Source organism: Topomyia yanbarensis, chromosome 1, assembly GCF_030247195.1.
Source record: "Topomyia yanbarensis strain Yona2022 chromosome 1, ASM3024719v1, whole genome shotgun sequence".
Lineage (NCBI taxonomy): Eukaryota > Metazoa > Arthropoda > Insecta > Diptera > Culicidae > Topomyia > Topomyia yanbarensis.
The window spans coordinates 16,193,997-16,218,318 of record NC_080670.1 but is presented as its reverse complement, the minus strand read 5'-3'; the positions used below and the strand labels follow the sequence as shown (position 1 = coordinate 16,218,318).

The following is a 24,322-nucleotide window of genomic DNA, read 5'->3' as shown; positions in this document are numbered from 1 at the left end:
AGCTGTCTTACCCTACGGGTAAGACCTTTGCTCATTTTCTGTATCCATGCATAGTGTTTAATTTCATTGGCTTGCCAACCCAAACTAAGTTTCAACTTCACTGTTTCTCAGAACTGTTCCTAGAACTTCCAGGAGCACTAAATATCCCAAGTGCTGGCTTGCAGGTGAGAAAGCGGATTCGAAACCTTCTTTTTCGCTTGAACGCATGGGACCACTGGATTTCTATAGTTTTTTTTTTGTTTTAATTCGATTTTGATTGTGAATATATCGTAGTCACCGCAAGCGCTAGAAAAAGATGACTTTCTAGATAACGGTCATAGTTTCACAACTTTCACTTATATGTTTTCGTTAGTACATTGAAACATATTCAGTTGAGTTATTCTTATCAACGATAAAGTCTCAAACTTTGAACGAACCAGGAAAAAATAACTATCGGTGAAATTCCACAGTACCGATAACTACAAAACCACAAAAATTCTTCGCCCGAGTAGACCAAGCCTAAATCGACGAGTGGCTCGTTGAACTTTTATCCGAGTACTCGATTTAAATATAAAAGGCTCCGGGAACGCTGAAGCGGATCGAGTACGATGGGTCTTGCTCATATACGGCATATTATAGGCAAAACAAAGTAATCTACCGGGAAATGACGAACGGAGGAATGGGCAGAGCATGACCATTCAAAAGCTGATGATGATGAATCTCGCCTCGCGCTGTGCCTTGTTGGAAATAGCTCCCAAAAACTGATCCAGTCCCATCACCCATCATTCTTGCATATCGTACACGGCAGCGGCGGCGACCGGGAAGATTCCATAGAGTTCAAGTGCCAAATCCGACGAACTGCTTCTTCATCGGTTGCAGCCGGCTCCTGGCCAGCCTCCGAAGAAGCACGATCGGACAAGTGTGGACGTATGGATGGGGCCCAAACACTGTTCATTTTTTCTGTTGTTGCTCTTCGCCTCTTGATGGAAAGAATAACAATAAAAATAATCATAACAAAACTAGATGAGTTGAAAGGTTTCTTCCAGAAACGCACACACACACTTTTATTTCATCATTAGAAGCAGAAGCCCGTGGACCACTCAGCGTGGTCAGATTATGTAAATTCATTCTAATGTTCGAATTGTTTGGGTTTTCTTCTCTTTGGGAACCGAGTAGGCTCTGCCCATGGCTCTGCTATGATCCCATAAATAAGAAGTTTTTTTGACGTTAATCGTTTTCAGAAGCAATGTAATCGCTCCAATAAACAGAACGTGATAATTGGATTAAGAGTGAGCATGAATACGACTCAAGTACGGCTCTCCAGCATGACATGTAGAGCGATTTCTCTAGTGTGGATTTGTTTGCTAGCTACTGATTCAAAAGTTGGAAGCGCCATCGCAGGGGAACGCAGGTATTTCCCGGAAGGATACTTTACCCGTAGGAGCCGAGCGAACAAAGAGGGAAAGTAGAAATTTGTCAACCCCTTTTCGAAGTTTGTTGCGATCGGATCGCACGCGATAATCCTGGTTGGCCATTGATCACTTCGATCGATTTTTAATTTGTTCCAGTGACAACCTGGACCCTTTCTGAACAGGGACCTCCTACCGGGTGCTGAATTATTATATCACCTTCGCTAGTCAACAGGTATTTCTGTGTTTTGTTCGAATATTATTTATAGTATTTCGTAGATTAGAATCGCGACATTAGAATCAAATAAATCTTTTCTACTCTTCTACTTGTACCTTTTGCGATTGTGAAATGGGGTGTGCACGTATAAGGGAGAAAAGTGATCCTGCCCGGTGTAAAGCCGTACGATGTTTTCCTTTAGCTCGCATCGGCCGGATATTGCGAGCGAATGATATTAATAAGCAGAAAAGTATGCTTCCTGCAGCATATATGTATATGGTATAGTGTGCTTTATGTGCTACACTTTTACGAACAATATCCTCCCTCGACCGATCAGGCTTTGGTGAGCTTCGCTTGAGAATGCCTTTTCGTGTTTTACTGTGCTGCAAGGAAGCAGTGTGAAACGGTAATACGCCTTATTAATTTAACTCATTGCATAACGGTGCAGGGATCTCTTGTTGGCCGGAATCGTTCTTTGTGATTAGTGTGAAATTAATTGGATTCGTGTTGTTTCTAGCATTCACGGTTAATTAATTCTAACACTCAAATTATTTCGATGTGTTTTTCATTTCAAATTATTTCGATGTATTCTTCATTTCTGGATAGTAGCTAAAACCGAGTAGTTGTTCTTGATTCACGTAAAAAAATCAATATTCAACAGAGAACTATAGAACTATCGTAATTTTTGATCCGACGGTAAGGATTGTATCGATCAAGATACAACCCAAGGAACAATTTCTGCTGAAAAAACGTATATGCAAGATATTTTAATCAGCTTATGCTGATTAGCTGCGTTTTAAAATATTCAAGCTACTGCTCTTCAATGCTTAACCAGTTGAAATTGGAGAATTTATTCAGCATTTGCTGATTAGTGCTGTTGTAACAGCGTTTCTACAGTCGCAGTTCTGTGTGGCTCATAACATTAGTTCAACTGTTTCTGATTAAGTAAGCTGAAAACAGGCTTTTCCACACGCAAACAAAACTTGTTCAGTACTTTGTTCAGCTTTTACAAGGAGTTGCTGATTAAATCAGTTTAAGCTGCATTTATTTAGTAATTGTTCAGCTTGTTGTAAAGCTCTTGAAAAGCTAATGGTAAAAATATTTTTTTCACCAACAATTGTCGGCATTTTTTTAATTAATTTAATCTTCTTTCCATTCGTAATTACTGGTTAACGGAGCTTAGGCCCCCAAAGTCAATCAGCATCACAAAACCTTACCTTCCAAGATGAAATTTTGCGAATCCATTTCCTTTTTCCAGCATTTGGATTCGAACCCAGGTACATTGTGTTACTACATTCGTCGCTCTTCCATCTAAGCCATATCGCCTTTCTACTAGCACATGAAAAATTGGTCATCATACCAATCAAGTAAGTATTCATATAGTCATATATTAATAGCTGAATTGCGGCAACATTGATATTTTTAATCAGCGTTGTGTTAATGGCAGTTCAATACCGGCGCTGATCAACTGCTTTATAAGAGCCTCAAATATGTATATTCAAACAGGGGGTGCAACCTTAGAACAGGAGGTGCAACCTTACACCTCGGATGGTAACGTCATTTATCTCGATAATTTTTTTCATCACAACGGAGCATTTTTTTCAAAACCTCGTATCATTTGGCATTAAAAGTCGTGATTTTATTCATCTACTGTGCTGCTGAAAGTTTTTTTTTTATTTCGAACAGCTGCTGAAAGTTAATAAAATGAGCCAGTGTTATATCCACGATAAGGTAAGTGGATTGTTCTCAAAAATTTATGAATTTGCAGCCCAAATCGGATTTTGAATTAAGCATATAACAAAACGCAGTGCATGTTGTTTACAGCGGTTACAGGTGCTGCAAACTATGTTTGTTCAGCGACTGTGATCTGTGGATATTTCTAACGAAATAATGTTTTATTTGACGTTAAAAATATGCTCGTTTTGGTACTGAATCAATAACTATTACTATAAATTGCACGATTAGCACTGTATTTTTTAACACTAGTTACTATAATGTCCCCTTGCGGTATGTTATCTGCATTTCAGACACCGGTCACTTTTTCTGCATTGTGCAAACCATGAAGCGAGTCGACCGGTTCTTTCAATAGTTCCACATCAATGGATCGATGGAAAATATCTATTATGGCCACCAAAGCGGTTGGAATTACTTATAAGAGATCCATCATCGAAACCATCTCCAAATTGGAACAGATTAAAATGCGAAGTAAAACGAAAATATATCCCCACCTTTGACGAAGCTGAAACTGAGGCAGGCGGGTTACACTACCGATACATCAGATGTACAGCTGATCCCACCTACAAAGAAGGTGAAGACCAAAGCGCGCCGCAAACTAGCGAGCATTGATTTAAACCACCTATTTGAGAACGAGGGTAAGTTGACATCATTTGCATGATAACACTTTTACAGTTCAGGTTCACTCATACTGGTCCTGAAACAAGACTGCGAATCTAGTCAGTAAATTCAGCCGAAAATGATGCTGTTGGCTAGTTCTAGTTAGTATTCCGGTTCCGGTAATCAACGATTCTAATTAGAATCATCGGTTGTGTCACAGGTGTCGGAATACTAACTGGAATCAGCTAGAATTCTGGCTCATTGTCCGGCTGAGCTATACTGGGTAGAATTCCTTTTACAAAAACATCAAGCGATTTTTCGATTTTTAATACGAGCCAGAGTATCGCTGGCAATGTTTACAAAGTGCATATGACAATTTTCAGCATGTTATTCAGCACGTATCAATTGAACAGAAGTGATCAGTTCTGCTGAATGCAGTTTAATTCAGTATGTAGTTCAGAAAAAATAGCATGCTGAACAGTATATTTTTGATTTATTGGACTAACATTTTTTCAGAGTCTTATCAGCAATTTTATAGCATTTGTATTGAGGTACCTAAAGCAGGTAGAAAAACATTTATTCAGCATATTGTTCAGGTATAACATATAATTTGAATAGCCGTGCTACAACTAGCCATAGGCACGTTTATTTTACCGATATTTCAACACATTTAATGATTTTGAATAACAGTGTTTTAATTTACTGATAAAACTAGTGTTCATAACATAGTTCAGCAATACTGTTTATTCAGCATAGGTTGCTTTTATTAGGCATTTATTCAGTAAATAGTCTTACAGTTGTTTCCAAATTGTTTCTTGGGAAACCTTACCGTCCTTACTTCAGTGATAGTAGGGGGATTTCTTGGCGGCGTGTTTGCACTGCCCTAGTGGATTTTCGTGATTCAAAAGTTAGGCTCCACGAGAAGTGGAACGCTTACTGAACGATAAAATGTGCCTCAAGCAAACTGATGCTCTTTCTATTCAGTTTCACCATGTGCGTCATGTTGTATTGATAGGATTCATCTCTTAGTCGAACAGTTTGTTTCAGTTCACAACATGTACCACTATGTTGAGTGTGATAATGTTTGAGTTAGGATAAGTTAAGATAAAGCACTCGAGGTACGACTACATGATCTTTCTCTGCATACAACCGATAGCACTATTCGTCAGTTCATGTCGCAATACGTAGACATTCTTTCCATTAGAGATGATAAGTTGAGAAACCTCTTCCCAGGCAGTAACAACAGTGTTCGAGTGCTTAGAAGGCCGCTGAAGCACACTTTTCCTTCCTCCGTGATCCTGAGGCCTGGCTCTGCCTACGTGTGCCCAGACCACGCTGTACACGCAGAGAAATAAGGCATATTCGAATCAAATATTTTGCGACGTTGATTCTAAGTCAAAGATTTTGTTAAAACAGAAATGCAATTTCTCTGTTTCAAATACCAAACATTGTTGGTACAAAAATATCGGCATTGGTGACAAAATAATCTGCATTTTGATTCTAAAATCCCTGCAAAAAGCAGGGAATATTCGTATCAAATATATTCAAACTTTGATTCAAATTCAAGTATTTAGTTGAACCAAAAAAGCATTGGTTGGTTGTACAATAGCATTATTTAAAACAAAAGTATTGCTGTTAGATTTAGAAATATTGCTTGAAAATGGATAGACTGTGTTTGGTTCGATCTTTGTTGTATCATACAAATGAAATAATGGACGCATCGGAGGTCGAGAATAAAGAATTGGAGTTCAAGACGCTAGATTTAGACTATTTGAGCATTATAAAAATGTAAATACAATTTGATTAGTGCAATTCGGTCGTGAGTGCTTTCATAGGTGAGAAAATTATTTATTAATGGGGTAATACCTAAGAACCTAATATTATTGTTATTATTCCAGAAAATTGATACATCGTCGAAATTTATCGAACGAGAGAAAGCAGAGGAGCTAAAACAGCATTTTTAGCGGAAAGCTTGGAAAAGTTGTAATTTACGTAATTATGCAAATTGGAATTTGGGATTGGGATTCGGTGCAAAATATGAGCATCTTAGGGTAGAAGAAAAAACAAAAATCAAGATGTTAATATTAATTACACCTTTTTTGAAAACAAAATAAAAGTTTTTTGATTCAAATAGATTTTTTCATTGTTTTAAAAAGGAAAAGCATATTTCAACTAACAAATAACATACTTTGTTTCAAAAAAAGATATTATAGATTCAAATAAAATTATTATTGAATCTACACAAAATCCTATGGCGGCTTGTTAGTAGAAACAACAACCATTTTTTTGGAATCTAACAACAAATATTTTTGAATCTAAAAAAATTGCAATTAGGCCCTGATTCAAAAATATATATTTTTGATTTCTAAGCGAATTATTTTGGAATTTAATATACATTTTTCTGCGTGTATACTTATGATAGTCAGTCTCTGCACTGACTACTGCAAACTACGGAACACCTTGCGATGGATTTCCAAAAATACAACTAAAACAAATACAGCGGCCTCGTCATCTTAAATTAATTCACAAATTATTGTCCAACTACCAACACCTACTGAACCATCTGCGAATGCTACATTGTGCACGACTACGGTAAGCCCATCTGAAACAACAAGCAGCTCCGTCGACAACAAGACAGGAAACGAGAAAGATGGTTTACGACCGTAATCTGCTATCCGAAGAAACAAACCAAAGAAATCAAAATCCTTTAAAATAGTAGCAGTACCCAACAAACAATTTAGCTGAACAATGGCTTAAACAGTTCTTGTTCAGCTAATTCTCTCTGATCAAAGGCTTGTTCAGCTTTCGTTGTTTGTTGGGTATGGTCAAAAGTGACAATCAAGGAAGCAGACCGAATAAACCCAGGCTCTATTAGGACGCCGAAAATGCTTCTCCGCCACGGAAAAGAATCTTCACACGCACTGGTTAATTGTGAGCGAAGAATTTGATGGATACGCATATATAAGTTACATATTTGTTGTAAATATTTAAAAGACACGCAGCTCCGTTGTGCTCACGCAACGAGCCATGTCGAATAAACGACTTATAAATAAACAACAGACTTAAAGAAAATTCCACAATGGTAGTGGTTGACAAAACATCGCTCTGCCATCTTTTTGTTTTGTCTGTAAGCATGTCATACTTAGCGCGATGCACATGTCGCGCACGCGTCACATAAGCCAATGAGACCACAGCCTTCACCCCCGAACGAATAGCAGGTTCTCCGCTAATTTATACGCTTCGTTGATATATGAGCAAAAAGCAGCGGACGCCTTCAGCGAAGCGTGACATCTTTTATGGTTGCGTGTTTTGCTGCAATACAGTTTTAGATCTACTTATCAAATGTCACACAACACAGGTATATTTTCAAAGAATGGTAAAATAGTAGGATTTAATTGTGAACTTACCCGAAGCTTACCCACTGAGAAGTTCGCTAAAAGTATCTGAAAATCGTCCAAAACAGGTCCCATATTGGATGTCTGTTGAACAATTGGTTGAACGCCGTATGACGTTGGACCAATGTAGGGCCCACGATGGACGATTTTGAAACTAAAAAGTAGAGATCTATTAACATACTATACTCTCTATTTAATCCTCAGAGTTAGAAGGCTGTTTATTTATACCCAACAAAAGTATCCGATGCAGCGCTTTTCGTCTTCGACGCAAAACTTTAAACCACCTACAACAAATCGATAGCAATACAAACATTTGACGAAGTTCGCAAAAAGAACAAACAAACCACCCAACCGCCATTATCTGGATTACGGATCGCTGTCAACCGAAAAGATCCACCCATCAGATTCGATGGACCGAAACAAGATGTGTCATCGATACTGCCGGTGATCTTGTTACCCCATCCACACAGATCATTATTGTTATTCTGCAATGAAAACAAAGCAAGCCGACAGCCCAAACAAAAGGCTAATTCGGTTACGCTCAATAGCAAACATCACACAGCAAGCCGGATCCCGGCACGTAGACTCAGCAGGGATCCCTCACCGGTTGACATAATGATCCTTGCCTCTTGCCATTCGTACCGCCGTTGCTGTACAACACAAACACCGCCTCCTTCGATGGTTGAAACTTGCACCGCTCACTTTGCAGTCTGGGCCAGGACGGACGGAACGCAGATATCATAAATTATTTTGCGTAATAAACTAAAGTTTTCTGCCAACTCACCGAAAAAAACGGATCGGATCGACACCGATCGATATCTATTTGCGGTCGTCGCGTCGGGAATGGTTTTCAGTGGCGCCGATTCTTCGGCGGTGAAGCACCGAAGATGACCAGCGAGTTCTGAATCTTACATATGTATACGGTATATATGAGATTTTTTCCAAATTTTCGGGGAAAAAGTGAAACTGCCCAGAAGATCGTTTGTCTCTCGGACCACTGTTTGACCTTCCATTGCGCCGCCCGACCGGTCCCCGCCCCGTTGGAACCAGAGCGCGACGCGTCCGCTACGACGGGCGGGTGGCTGTGAAAACCTGGTTTTGTTTTGCTTCCCATCGCTCATAGCCTCATCATTAGTCGTCATCGAAAAATCGAGTCTCTTCACGACGCGTCCCAAGTAGGCTTTGACGACGAATGGGTGATGGGAGTACGCGACGAGCTCATATTAGCATACTCGTTGTGAGCCATAAGCTCGACAAAATTGGGTGTGAAAAAAGTGGGCTTTTCTTCGGTCTCTTTCTCACTCTCACTCAAGAGGTGATAAGGCTGAGTGGGTTTTTTTTTGGGGAGGATACCTGCCGGGCTACCATGCCTAGCTGACCTGTGCTGGTGGGAAGCTGAGCGTGCGAATATGAGCTTTTCTGCTCTTGAGCCGGAGAAGTGATACAAAAATTGAGCTGCAGAGCATTTTTGAGTTGAGGCTGGAGTTTTCTTGAGAGATGGAGACTTATTCATTTTTACAAAAAGCTAACTTAATTTTTTTAAATGAAATGTAGAATAGTTATTGGGCACAGACGATCGAAATATTAAAATTGTAGGGGAATTATGGTTAAAACCGACACCTTAAGCTTAACAATTTTTCTAAGTTGCCACAAAACCAATAAAATTATAGTTTTTATGCAGAATTCTTCTTCAGAAAATTCTTAACAAGACTTAATTTTTTCAGCGCTTCAAAAAATTAATTTCATTAAAAATTATTGGTTGTAAAACTTGGAAAACAAAGTGACTTTTTGTAGGCACTGCGGGTAAAACCGACACCCCATAAGGGTAAGATCGACACCCCCTTTAATTTATTTTCTCTCCACTTTATTAAAATCTTTATCTTTATTAAAAATGAGATATATGCGTGATTAATAAAGTGTGAGTATGTATGATGCAAATATGTGCTTTTTATTGCTTCATCATGTAGTGAGGGGAAGAAAGTTCGCAAGCGTAGTACTATAAATAAGAGTATTTTATGCTATGGGATTATTTATTGATATGAGTATTTCCAAAAAATCCTTGCGCACGTCATTGTAACCTCCAGTGTCACTTTATTTCGTAAGAGAAGATTTGCAAGCGTTCTACATTCTCCTAATTGGATTCATTCACTTATAAGTGACACACACACTTCGTAGTAAAACTATCTTTTTCAGATTTGATTTTTCGGACTCTGATCATCAACGATCTATTGGGGTATACATAAGATCATTGTCTCATTGTGATAAAGTTCGTCTATGACAAACCAAGAGAACACTAGAAATTCGGTTTGATTGGCTTTTTGCAGAAATTGCAAAAGCTTCGATAGAATCAGATAAGCAAAAATTCCAATTTTTGATTTTTAAAGAGACTTACAAGAAATAAACACAATAAAAGTATTTCTGTGTATTTCTGCTAATACTATAGTGTTCTAATAGGCTAATTGAAGTGTCACAAAGATCCCCAGTATTTTGAAATGAATCGCAAGTATACACAACCATCTTAACAGCGTGTCGGTTTTACCCTAACCACAGGGTGTCGGTTTCACCCCAACAGCGCACATTTTTTATAAAAGCAATTAAAAATATTGAATTTCTCAAACTCGTCTTCAATACACCTAGTTGATCATAGGACAGGCAGATAATAATAGGTACTGAAAAATGTGGTTATTTCAAAATGCTTTTGTTCGGTTAAAACCTTAAAATCTACCAACGAAATTAAACATCCAGACGAGTATGAACGCTGCTGTCGTATGTTTTGTTTATTTTTATGACATTCGGCGTACTAACGTAAATCCAATTTTTCTTCAAATGCTCTAAATAAACGTACTAATAATAATGTATTATTATGAAATGAATAAAAATTTGATTTCTAGGAAATGTTGTGGGGTGTCGGTTTTACCCGCAGTGTCGGTTTTTCCCACAATTCCCCTACCTTATCTTCGAGTCTAGTTCGCACACAACGAAACCGTATAGGTAACAATCAAGTGATGAGTGAGAGTCAAGAAAAAAAAAACCTCTCAACAAGCACTTTCAAGAGCACTCGTTGAATTAAAGCCGTGTTTGGCTCTTGGCTCTCATCATCTACGATACTTTTTCTTCGGTGCACATCGCAACGGGCTAGGTTGGAGGGTCTACTATCTGGAACTGGAGCTCCGTTTCGGGTTGGAGGGAAAAGATCTGGATTTTTATTGGATCCAGGGCTGCTTTGATTGTCGGGCAGCTTCCAGAGTAAGTGCCGCTCGATTGACTGTAGTGTTTGTTTAAGGTTGGGATTTTCTATTGGATTTAAGATTTATCTTGGACAGCAGATGGCTACTGCCGGAATGACCGTTTTCGAGCCAGATGGTTCGTTCTCTCACCGAATGCTGGGGCTAATGTTTTATCCTATGAGTCTACCGAAAATCAGTATCAAAGATTGTTGCGTTCTATAGAGTCAAAGGGTCTAAAACGCACCACCCGAGTTGAATGGTGTTCCTAGGTCGCAAGGAATCCTGAGGTATTTGAAAAGTCAAATTGATTGGTAACTATACAGTGTTTGTTTCCTCCATACTGCTATGTACGTTTGACAATCCAATGTAAAGATCTGTGTAGTGCCCGTTTTCTCAATTTATTTAATCAAGATTTAAATTAATATAGATGCAATATTTTTTACATAGCTTACTGCAGTTCTCTGCTTATTATTCACTACTATTCCTTGTAACGATTAGTTGGAGATTACTAAGAAAATTATCGCGGCTGTTGATCTTTGGCCCGGGAAGGTTTGTCCTTCTGTTTGTGAGATGTAACATTTGCCGCGAGAAATTCTTTGGTTTTTTTGTTATGAAATGAAAGATTTCGAAAGCATTTTCTAACCATATCAACAAAAAATGTACCCTCTACATCTCGAATAAAAACTTACAGTTCCGACTGTGAATAATCCCGAACATGTAACACAGTAACATATCACATGCTATTACTGCTCCTAGGTTAACATACAAACGCTCGAGCCGTTTGCCATCATACACAAAGGCGAACATGTAGCCCCGATCATCTACGCATAACTACATCCAAGATTTCGAAAACGCAAAAACACCCCGATGATTTAGTGATTAAAATTGTACTTATACTCTTATTAAGGGGCTACACCACTGTAGAATTTAATAAAAATTAAACATTTTCATTGACCTAAAATGTGCTTTAGGGTCTTGAAAATGATATACCAAAAACGCCTGTGGTAATTGCAAAATGTTCAAATATTCAATTCAACCGCAACGCCTCCTATATATACCCCATGGAAGCGTGTTTTTGTCGAAACAACTTTTTTGAGCTGGCCGGAAACATAACTCACACAAATCGGGATCTTTGATCGTTTTGAAATTTTCACAGCATATTCGAATTTATCTTTTTATTGGTTTTTTTTTAAATCAACAATTTTGCGTCGATTTTTATGACATTTTCGGCGTTTTTTCTCTTAAAAGGGCCTAATTTCGCGAAAAAACAAAATATCTGCTACATACGTCGCTTGCGATTGTTATAAGAAATTGAAAAAAGGTTAGTGTGGAGCTTTAGGTTATAAATTATGGGAGATAGCCATGGCCACCCTTTCTAAAAAGAGGCGTCTACCGGCTGCACCCCTTACTGTGGTCTCACGCGCGAACAAATGAATGCTCATTCTCGCACGATCACGACGACGTCTTTTCGTTCGCAAATATGAACCGTACACTAAATATCACAATCAGAATCACGACCCGCTGCAATTGGCCTTAAGCAGTGTTTTAGTGGCCGACAATGTCCGTCTAGTCTACAACTGGAGTGAGTGATTCTGACAAGGAATCCTTCCGAGAACTCAGCTTCAGTCGGACAACTCTGAAAAGAAAATATTATGTTAGTTTAATCGGTTTAATTTTTTCACACTATGCATATGAAACATCGCTACTCTGTTCAACTCTTTAGAGTGGCGTAGCCAGAAATTTGGTTTGGAAGGGGTTTTGGTGTAATTCACCGCATTTCTTAGAAAATGCTAAAAATTTAAAAGCCCCGAAAATTTAATATAGAGCTTCACTTTAGTCCAAAAAAGACTATCGCGTCTCTCTCATAAATTAATTAACTCGAATCTATCTATTCTAAATCTTTTCTCAGATTAAAAATTAAGGTATTGAAATATTAGTCGAGTAAAGAAGATTTGCCTAAAAGATTCTGCTTCCTTTCACCGAAAGCAACAGTCACGCAAATTTTACAAAGCAAACGGGAAAAATTTCTAGTTAACCAACAGCGTTAAGTACACATAGACATCATTAACAAAACACAGTTTATTTTCGTAGAGTTTGTCTCGATCGGGATTACTTTTCAGTGATTGAGATGCTACAACGAGTATAACTAGGGCGATTTCCATTAAAATGCCCAAACAACCCGACTCCTGCAGTAGAATATAAAAGGTTAATTTATCCATTAACTTTAAGCTTGCTCATATAACCCTATTCTACGCTTTCTTAAACTTTCTTCCCTCAATTTTTTACTCTACCTTGAATATTGCTTTTTGTATTCGAGTCCCTAGTTAATTTAATGTCGTTTTCTATTTATCTATCTGTCTATCTATCTATCTATCTATCTATCTATCTATCTATCTATCTATCTATCTATCTTTCTATCTATCTATCTATCTATCTATCTATCTAGCTACCTAGCTATCTATCTATCTATCTATCTATCTATATGTATAAAAGTCAATGTTTGTATGTATATGATTTATGGACTTCCAAACGGCTTAACCGATTGCCGTAAAAATTTATACGTAGTAGACATTTGTTATGGAGCGTGTTTGTATGCTATTGCTTGGGGATTATCTGCCCACCAGATGGGGCTTTGAAAGAAATTGTGTTTTACTCCTATTTCGTTGAAAGTCGCAGCAACGCGCGGCGGGTATTTGTTAGTAACATACAAAAAGAACAATTATAAAGGTTATACAATTCAATTTCACCATATACGAAATGTTGCAGTGATAGTATTCAATCGTGCAATCACCATAGAAACCTTTGTTTTAAGAAACCAACATAAAATTATGCAATCATGCTAGAACCTATCCGTGCACGTTGTAGATAATGTTATCGAGCTTCGACTACACGATCTAACACCCGATGTCATTATTACCGAATTTATAGAATTTTTCCTAGGCAACAGTATTCGAGTGGTAAGAACGCGGTTCGAATACTCCATTCCTTCCTTTGTGACTCTGCAACCTAGATCGGCCCATTCTGAAACCACGCTGTGTAATTATCACGATGTATCTGCACCATACGGAAAATCCTCCGTGGGTGTACCCAAACCAAAAATATCGACCACAACAAAGCGTAGTCCAATTTGCTAAACCATTAGTAAACGCAAGATCAGAGGCGTCATTTTCCAGTGCTTTGAAAAAAATAGCACTACAGGATAACGTGAAACAAAGAAGATGGTTTCATTTCTATAATTCGCAGACCGAGGAAACAAATTAAAGCATTCAACAATCTTCAAGAGGAAAACACTATTTTTACTTCTAAGCAAACCCGGATCTACATCTAGCGTGATGTCCCGGAAGAACGTCTGATAATCTCCAATGTTCAACAGTTCTACGAAATTTTGAAATGCTGTTCTAAGAGATTTGTTTTTTTAGTGTATTTAATACGAGCCTCTTAACAAAATTTTGATCGATGAAAAGAGAACCAGCTAAAGTATTGTTCAATAGAGAACCTGAAAGTGGCCGTCGACACGTGTGCAATCGTAGAAGATGCGCATGCGTACTAGGAAACTAGAGAGTGACGGCTCAATATCTAGCAACTTGGAAGTCTACAGTATGCTGTAATGATTGGGAACACGCGATTTGTTTGGCCATGATGATCATGGTGCTCTTCGTGGAGTTCATTTTGTTTACATTATTCACACATATCTGTTTGATTCTCTTAAGTACAAAGCGTGGCATGTGATTACATAGTCCCATGACCTTATATTACGAAAGATGGAATAGCATGGGGATAAGTGCATTTCAGCTCACTAACTTCATTGTAAATGCCACTACGATAATATCCAAGTTTAATTACTCACGGACTTTACTCCTTTATATTGCCCCATGAATATTCTAATTCTATCGTAGTAAGCAGTACAAAATCATGAAAAAACACTACAATTTCTTTGAACAATTTTGGCCTTGTGTTTCAATAGGCTTCGCAGTCACTTCTCAGCATTTTGATTGCGCAACAGCAGTTAAAAAACATTTTCATGGCACAGCAGTAAGGAATCCCTATATTTTGTCAAAAGCGACTTTTAAATAGTATTTAAAACGACTTAAATCCCTGGACAGAGTGTAAATTACATAGATTTCGGTTTCATCGTTTTCATACTCAGTGTAGAGTTTCATTTTGTTCGGCTGAATGACTTTCTGCGGTGACGAACGTCCTTAATGAAATTTGTAGTGTATTTATTACATGGTGAAACTGGATATATGTAACCGTGGAGTTTACCCACATTTTTTCTCAATAAATATTCAATTTCACGAATAGAAGGACATAAAATAACTGCAACTGTGACAAATTGTTGTGTTTATTTATTCTTACAATGAATTCTGTATTGAATTTCTCGACCACCATTGCACTGCCGCTATACACTTAATTGTCCCATAGTATTCCTTATATAGATGGGAAAATTATGCGTGGAACGGCAGTAAGGTTCGTATACAAAATATCCTCGTATCTAAAAAGGTGCACCATCTGGATGTACTCTATTTCAACATTGAAGAACTCCGTCATTTTGCAGTCGATTTTGACAGATTTACACAATTCTGAAACGTCATTTAGTGCCGTTTTAGCTGTCGATTTACACCAAGAGAAATGCGCTGAGATCGTAGCGCTGTACATTGAAAACGATCGTTCAATAGTGAAAAAAAAAATAATGACGAACGAAGCTCACTTCACCCTTTCCGGCGGAGTAAATACACAAAATTGTCGAATTTGGCCGACACAGAACCTACACGTTATACAACAAACACCACTGCATGACCAGAAAGTAACTGTTTGGGGCGGAGTGTGCTCCAAAACAATCATCGGTCCTTATTTTTTCAAAAAAGAGAGAGACAATCGACGGCGCACGCTACCGTTGACGCACTTTGTCCACAAATGCAGAAAAAAGGTCTGAAAACCTATTTTCAACAGGACGGGGCATCTTGCCACAACGCAGCCGCTACAATCAAGTTCCTGCAGGGAAAATTCTCAGGACGCGTTGTCTTAAAAATGATTATTGTGAATGGCCTCTTCGTTCTCCGGATTTAACGGTACCAGACTTCTCTCCTGTTGGGTTACTTGAAAAGTAAAGTTTATTCTAGCAAGCCTAAGAACTTTGACGAATTCAAAACTAATATACTATCTGACATTGCAGCGATTAAGCCCGAAATACTGTCCAAATGCAAAATGTCATGCAAAATGCCCGCAAAAGAGCTACTTTTTGTGTATCAAATGTGGGTGGTCATTTAATAGACGTTGTATTCAAAACCTGATTTATAACAAATGGCATAAATTATCCCAAAAAAACATGTTTACTTGTGAAAATCGGCTGAAGCATGGTGAAGTTGTTCAATGTTGAAAAAGGATACATCCAGCTGGCGCACCCTGTACAAAGTATCTATCTGAAAAGCTTCAGATTGATCCGGTGCTTGGACCCCTACGACCCCCACCACCCAGCACATTCAGATAGCAAATTTTACATGATTCAGGTAATTTTTAACCCTCACCTACTTCGATTGAAGATTTTTCCAGTGGTACTATATAAAAAAGATGGAAAAGGACATTAACTGCTATAAATTTGGAAGTAGTACTCGAAGAATTATAATTCATGCCTTTTACTAAATCTCAGTTTTTGATTGGAATGGTTATCTGGGGTCACTGATGAGACATTTTTCCGCACAGCGATTATTTTTTGTCTAATATTTACCGTGTCAAGCGGGTTTTGGATTTATATTCACTGTCACTTCTACTCGAACGTGCAACAACACTGCGGGCCACTGCTCACTATTTTTCAATTAATAAAATACGTTAGTTTCAGAATGATTGTTTTACTGGCCGCACTGTTATTGTCATATTCGCTTATATTAAAAGAAAGCTTTGGTATAAAACAAACCATAATAATAGCTTTACTCTAGTTCTAGTTTCATCTGAATCAAATTGGGCATGCTTTCCTTTGATCTTGATTCTAATATAATAATTATGTAATTTTATTACACCGATGCACACTTCACACTGCTTCCTTTTTATGGCGAAAACATATTTTCCTAGCAATTATCTGATATTCGAGCTGCACTCGAGTGGCCTGCTTCGATTATTATTTTGTCATCTCATTCCAAAGCGTCAGAAATCCGTCGCAGTTTCCCACAGTGTCCCCGGAAGCCTTTCGAAAGCTATTGAATCAACCAAACAAAAACATTTCATTAGCGTTCGTGCTATTTAGCTCAACCTATTTATTTCTCTTTGGTGCTCTTTGACTTTTACCACGAACAGTTTGCCGATCACTAACGGCTAATTTGATTGTTATGCTAATCTAACCTATAATCTCTAAATAGATACACACATTCGCATACGCACACACATTCCGTTCACTTCAGCAGCTCACTGAGAGCCGTGATATAACTCTGAGCCATCTGCAGTGTCTCGTGCTTGGATAGCTGCCGATCGTTACCGATCGTGGGCAAATACTGTCGCAACCGATCGAACGCCTCATTCATCGCGTGCATCCGTTTTCTTTCGCGAGCATTTGCCGCGAGACGGCGCTTCCTTCGAATCACCGGTGGTAACTGTTTTCTTCTCTTTCCGGATTTCCTCGGTTTTGGCTCGCTTATTGTTATTTCGGTGCCGGCGGGACAGACCGCCGGTTGAATCCAAGGTGGCATTGCGATCCGTTCACAAGTTTCCACCCTGATGTTGACAATTTTGTAGTTGGGTAAATTACGGACGTATCGCAGCGAGGTCAGTGGAATGTACTCAGCCGTGCCAAAGCGGCCTGAAACCTGATTCGGACTGGGCGAGCGCAGGTCATCACTGTATGGCGGTGACGGATAGTAGTAAAAATCCGACATTGTGTCTTAACCCCGGGAGTACTTTTGTGTGTCGATTCTAAACGTAAACTGACCTTCGAAAATCTATCGATTGATGGAAGTAATTTTTAGTCGACTATTATTCCATATTTGATACTTTTTTTTTCCACAGAGACGATGAAAAAGTGTAACAGACGGTTGATGGAGATTCTTTTTTTTTTAATCCAACCCCCTCTTGCCGATTGCTGGTTTACCCACACACACATATATAACGGTACCGGGAATCATCGTGTGTTCACAAGCGTGCACCCCTTCTCAGACCTATTAGGAAGGCGTTGAGATGAAACGAGACGCACGTATGGAGAGATGTCTCACGCGGCACGCGACCAATCGAAAATATTGAAGCTATGCCGAATGAAGCATAATTCCACATATCCACATGTAAGTTAGTTGTAGTGGACTATGCTAGGGGAGGGTTCGACTGATGTTATGTACAGGAACGCGGTAAGCAGCTGGCCATGTGTGACACTTGCTCGGTTGCTTTGGTCGGTTTGCTATTCGTTTGTGGTGAGGTTCGTGAAGCGCGCGCTTTTGGAACGTGCCTACATGCGCCTACTATATGTACTTGCACGTTTTCGTCGGTGGTTTTGAAACAATGGACACTAATTTGCATACATATTGATGAGGGTTGAGGAGAATACCTACAGGGTAAGAGCACATACTCGAGCGTGGTGCCGGATCAGAAAGCTGTGAAGCACAGGTGGCTCGGTGACCGTTGGGTTTGTTCCGAACAGGTTTTTTCCGGAGTTTAGGAGTTTACAGGGAGGAATTACAACAATTCTTATTTTAATACTGTTATTAAGCCTATAATTTGTTCAATAATAAATAAGCCTCAACGACATCATCTTCTGATTTTTGAGCTTGAGCTTGTGCGACCACCCCTGGCTGCTACTCCGTTATCGATCTGGACTAGCTGAAGTTGCACAGGGAATCAGTAGATAATTACGCTTGGGAGTAGCGAAACATCTTTCAATGTGCAATTCCTGGTAATCCTAAAGTGTTTATTGATCAATACCGACGCCGGCCAGGCCCGAACGTAGATCGCGGAAAGAAAGGGAAGGAATTGTTAGTCCAATACTTACTTGCTTTTGCTACTGCGCACTCCACAAGTATCACGGGAGGAGGATATTTGTTAGTAAGTATAGAAGTTGGATTCTACTTCTTCTTTACCGATTCTCCACTATCTGGACGAGATATCGATCCATCAACTCATGGACCGGGGATCAACGGCTCAGAAAAATCTCAACGACCTCGACTGGAATTGAACCCAGGCCAACTGGAATGAGTGGCGGTCACGCTTACCACTCAACCACCGGCGCCGTCTGCATCATCTTCTGATTTTTAAAAATTAGAAACTGCGTGAACGTGTCAAAAGTAACTTTTCAACCTGACACCATTATGTTCGTTTCCCGGAATGACCCTAACAAATAAAAACCAAAAGCCTACTTCGATTCTATCCTGTGCAGTACTATGCGTTGGCAATGTTTTGTAAAACAAATAAACACAAACACATCATCCAACACATGCCTATTGCACCAGAAAGGCTGTTATTTACGACGGCGCTAAATGATCTCTTTTTTTTTTGTTATACTGAGAGAGAAAGATAAGTCCTAGCAGCTAGAAACAAAATACCTATACCTGAGATGCACCCGGTCTGCCACGCGATCCTTACGAACAAACGGTTCCGAAAGAGGCTGGCAAAATTACTAACGAAAATGGACCACTCGAAAAGGGCTTCTTTCCTCCTTATCATATTCGATGAAGTTGATCTGTGGGCATCATCTGTGATCACATATGGTGGATTGATTTTTGATCGATGGAAGACGAACCGTAGATAGGTTTCTGGTTTAGTTGATCTTCGTTTGCTTATAAGTCGATGTTGACCCTGAACCGGCCAATTCTTGCCCAATAGGGGTATCGAACTGCATCGTTCTACAAACCAGAGGATATCGCACAACTGTAATATTCAGAAACTTACCCGTGATATTTGTCCTGACACAAAATGTAAACTGAATTTCGCTACCAATATCAACTTTATGGATAGATGACCGTAAATCTTCGTTATTTAAAAATAAACATGGAAGAAAATATGGGGAATTTGGAACTGGTAAAGAATTTCAAATCAACTTAACATGGTGCTTTGCTTAACAGATCTCTTGATAGCCGTACTAAGTTACTCGGTGATCAGAGTTACATAAAGGATAGACATTCAGGCAGCGTATAGTAATTACAACATAACTAACATCTACCAATCGAAAGGTAACAGTTCAAAGCGAAACACTACCAAAGGCAGCAATGCAAACCAGTGCAACCAGGTCCACAATCAATTGAAACTGCATTTCGTCCGCGCGTTCTGCCCGTAGTCCGATTGTGTGAGCATTGGGTAAATTGCCCTCAATTAGCATGTCAGTCAATGGCCTTCTCGAAAAGGTTTTGCATCACTCCTCGGTAGGAAGGCCAAATTTTGGGGCAGAAAAATCACTCTCATTCTTCCCGAGAATCAACCTGTTCGAAGTGGTTGGGTTCCAAAGATTGTTTTTTCGGTGTTTTCACACGAGACCGGTCATATTTGTGGTTCTTTCAGCTAAACGGCACTCGAACAACATCAACAACAGCGCGTCTATTTTCTCTTAATTTGCTAAAAAAGCCCACCACTTCAGACCACTACTTGACGAAGTCATTTTTACACCTAGCTCTATACGGTCCGAAACGGGATAGTGGCTTGCCACAGCAATTATCAGCTATACAATGCCTACCGAACGGGAAAAAAGCGAAGCAGGCTGCGAGTATCACTACGGATACACTTGTAGTATGCTAATTTTCCCATCGCTCTTTTTTGTCCACATACAAAGCGATCCCTCAAAACGTTACGCGTTTCTTTTGTTGTTGGCGATAATTTTCCTGGGAATCATTATCAACCTGATATCTGATGGACAACACAAAATCCTGTTTAGAGAGTCAATATGGTCCCGAAAGTGATCCTTCTTCCAACTGAGGCGCCCGGCTTTTGTAATGATCCTCAAGAACAACAAAAGACTAAATGAAAAAGCGCCTTCGCTTGGGATGTGTCCAATGAGAATGACCACAAATATTTGCTCCGTTTCGACTGTTGTAGGCATGACTTGGCATACTTTTATTACTCGAAGAGATTTATTGCACGTAATAATTTATGACTTTGACTGCTTTGATGAATCAAGCGCTCAAACGGTGCCGGCTTTTGGTTTGGAGGTGGAGTTTGAGTAGTGCAAATCAATGCATACAAACAGGGAACGGGTGGCTGCAGTGTTTCTAAAAAAAAGGTTGTAGGTGACGATTACAGGGAACCATTGATGACACACTCAAATAGATATAGGTTTCAATCAAACAATGTTTTTGCCAGCGGTATCTAAAACAGAAATAAAGATCTCTTGTGGATTTCCAATAAATACGTAAATATTGCAATATTTACAAAAATCTGTGGAAATCTGAAATTTTCATAAAGCGGCCAAAAATATATCAGGGATTATTCATTAATTATGTAACGCAAAAACTGCCCAAAATTGTCCCCCCCCCTCCTCCCCCCAAATTGTCACAAATTTGTTAAATGTTTCTTCAGTAATAACATGCAGCGTAATGTTCTAGCTTACTCGCCCTCCTCCATATGTCACATGTCACATTTTGTTCTACACTCTTTTTCGTCCAATTGGCTTAGGGTCCTTCGGTTTAGTGGCCGTACGTTCTTGTGATCATTCTACGTTAAGACCATTCGGCCTAATGTCCTTCGACCGAATGACCTTCAGCATTACAGCTTATTTGCGCAGCATTATCAGAAAGCGTTCGTCTGCCTGATTGATTCATTCGGCCCATTCGGTCTAATGACGCATTCGGCCAAATGACCCATTCGGCCTAATGACCCATTCGGCCTAATGACCCATTCGGCCTAATGACCCATTCGGCCTAATGACCCATTCGGCCTAATGACCCATTCGGCCTAATGACCCATTCGGCCTAATGACCCATTCGGCCTAATGACCCATTCGGCCTAATGACCCATTCGGCCTAAGGACCCATTCGGCTTAATGCCACATTCGGCCTAATGACCCATTCGACCCAAGGACCCATTCAGCCTAATGACCAATTCGGCCTAATGACCCACTCAGCCTAATGACCCCTTCGGCCTAATGACCCATTCAGCCTAATGACCAATTCGGCCTAATTTCCCATTCGGCCTAGTGACACATTGGGCATAATGACTCATACGGTCTAATGGCTTACTGTTTATTGATCCATTCGGCATAATGACTCATTCCGCCTAATAAACGGTTCAACCGAACAGCTTTCGGCCTAATGGGTTATTTGACTGAATGCCAGCTGTCCGAATGGGTCATTTGGTAGAATGTCGATTGGGAGAATAAGTCAATCGGCCGAATATTATTTATCCGAACCACGTTTAACCGAATGCTGTTTAAACGAATGCCATTTGGCCGAATACCGTTTGGCCGAAAGCTATTTAATCGAAGCAGTCATTAGTCGAAAGTGATATTTTTGTCTTGAACTAAGTATCGTTTATTTATTCTTGTATTTACAATATTTGTAGCTTTTGATGTTAACACAAATGTTTTCCGCAAACTTTTATTATGTTGGTGTAAGTTGAAGTTGACAATTTGGCGTGCGAGTAAATCGGATTTTCGGAAAATTTACTCTGTTGCTCCTCTTGCTTCGATCCCATTTTTACAACTGAAGAGCAAATGTCAAAATCTAACAGTAGGCCTTGCTATTCTCAAAGGATATGCGCACAAAATGGCAACCTTCAATTCCATTGTTAAAATCTAACAGTGTTTCTAAAATAAAAAGTTTGATTGGTTCAGCTAGTTCAAGAATTTGACAGCTTCGCTGGTTTAAGTGTCTCTGCATATCTCTCACTGGAGGATGACTAAGTAGACCGAATTTTACATGCATTTTTAAAATAAGGAATGTGCAGGTTTTTTTAATGTACGATGAAAAAACCCGTTAAGTTAAAGTTGACCAAGTTTTGGCTTTGCTGGCGAAAAGAACATTAACCCAGAACGTTTGTGCTCACTTCCCGAGACATCATTAGGGACTAGTGTTTTACTGATGCCAAGGCGGTGTCAGTTTCTGGTGGAATATGCAACTTGATTCATTTATGTTAGGTATTGTGCCATCTTGAACGAGTTCCACCCACCCTTCAGGGCAAATATTTCCATAGTAAAAATTGAAGTATTTTTGAAATGGTGACAGTTTTAACTCTGTTCCAAAGAATCTTTTACCTGTGCAATAACTGCAAAACCCTGGTTCCGGCAGCCACGCAAATATTTTCCAGGGATCAATAGAATCAAATTACTCCGGGCACCATGCGAATTCATCGGTCGATTGGATGAGATAGACCAATCCACGCGTGGATTGTGATCAATCCAATAAATGATGGGGTTGCAAAATGAAAAAGAAGAACGGCAAACAGCCCTCATCGCATGTTTGCGTCTCTCTATCGTTGAAACTCGCGGGCAATTGTTAAAAAGATAAATAGCAAACAATTATCATCATCATCGTCCAGCCTAAAGGGGGCAGACAATCGACCGGTGAGTGCAAACAAACGTTTATCGTCTATCATCATCATCACCAGCATAGAGTGATGATATGGGCAGGCCCGTAGCGTGCGGCTGGTCGCCGCCAAGGGCGCCAGCCTCAGGGGGCGCTGAAATCATGATAGGCTTTATAAAATTAGATAAGTTAGGATGATGTGCCAGTTCCAGATACACACTAAAGTATTGTTCGAGAGTCGAACTGAAAAAGAAAGCCAATGTAAACACCAAAAGGTGCGAAACTAATGCCGTGACTTCTAGGGCGTTGAAATCTAGATTTGCTTTATAAACTAAGTGAGGTTAGGTGTTACATTTCCATGTACGCGCTAAATAATTATTCGAAAGTCAAATTTAAGAAAAATGGCAAAGTGAATACCAAAGGGGCACAAAACTGAGACTCCACCAAAGGCGCTAGACGACCACGCTACAACTCTGGATATGGGTGCAGTATGATGTATGCTTCCGAGTGCGTAGAATTAAACCCAACAGACGAATCCCCGTTTATCGTTGCAGCTCTCATGTGCTTCCACAGGAACGTAAATAAAAACTGAGAGCAAACAGAATGAAATTACGATGCTTCAACGCGCGGTCAGTAGTCTGATGCGTGATGACGGCAAAAGTGTATCTATGAAAAAAAAAAACTTTTTGTAACAAACCTGAATCAATGATTTATAGAATTTCAGATTTGAAATTCATATCGTCGTAGTTGTAAGTTATTTTATGATTATGGTTATCTTGTATTGTTTCATTGGCATTATTTCCAGTTAAATATTATACAACTGACATTAAGGTAGCATTGATAGATTACGTAACACTTTCAGGGGGAGGGGGTGTGGCTAAATGTTCACTATGTTGTATTTCTCCTAAGTGGAGAAAATTTAGGTAAAGTCTATCAGCTTAATCAGAACTCATTTTCTTGTGGGACATCATACTGGACTATCCATGATCCATGTCTTTACAAAAGAAAAATGAGAGGAAATAAAAAACATCGTGACAATTTAAGATATGAGGGGAGTCAATTTTGGACAATTTCTGCGTTATGTAATTTATGAAGGGTCACTAAGGACATGTGATTCTAACTTTTTCCGCCCTGTCCTGGTGGTGTCGAGCTGCAAGTAGGCAGATAGCCTTGAAGAATACTTCTGGAACTAAACAATACAGCATATTATCAAAAAGTCGAACTGAATAAAATAAATCTTCCAGAATTAACATTAATAGAATCGAAACTTTCCGTCATTCTTGTCAAGATGATCGTTGTATTCATTCTGTAATCCAGTGCGCTATAATTCGACAGAGACTTA

General features: G+C 39.3%; 1 protein-coding gene across 1 annotated transcript; it reads right to left on the bottom strand.

Moving 5' to 3' along the window:
• Positions 1 to 16,924: 16,924 nt before the first annotated feature.
• Positions 16,925 to 17,424, bottom strand: LOC131676258 (transcription factor atoh7-like). Its single transcript, XM_058955381.1, has one exon. It carries the CDS (start codon positions 17,422 to 17,424, stop codon positions 16,945 to 16,947), a length of 480 nt encoding a protein of 159 aa, XP_058811364.1. The 3' UTR covers positions 16,925 to 16,944.
• Between the last annotated feature and the right edge of the window lie 6,898 nt (positions 17,425 to 24,322).

What these genes read in the sequence shown, in the direction of transcription:
- LOC131676258 (XM_058955381.1), bottom strand. Translation starts at nt 17,424, where the DNA reads ATGTCGGATTTTTACTACTATCCGTCACCGCCATACAGTGATGACCTG.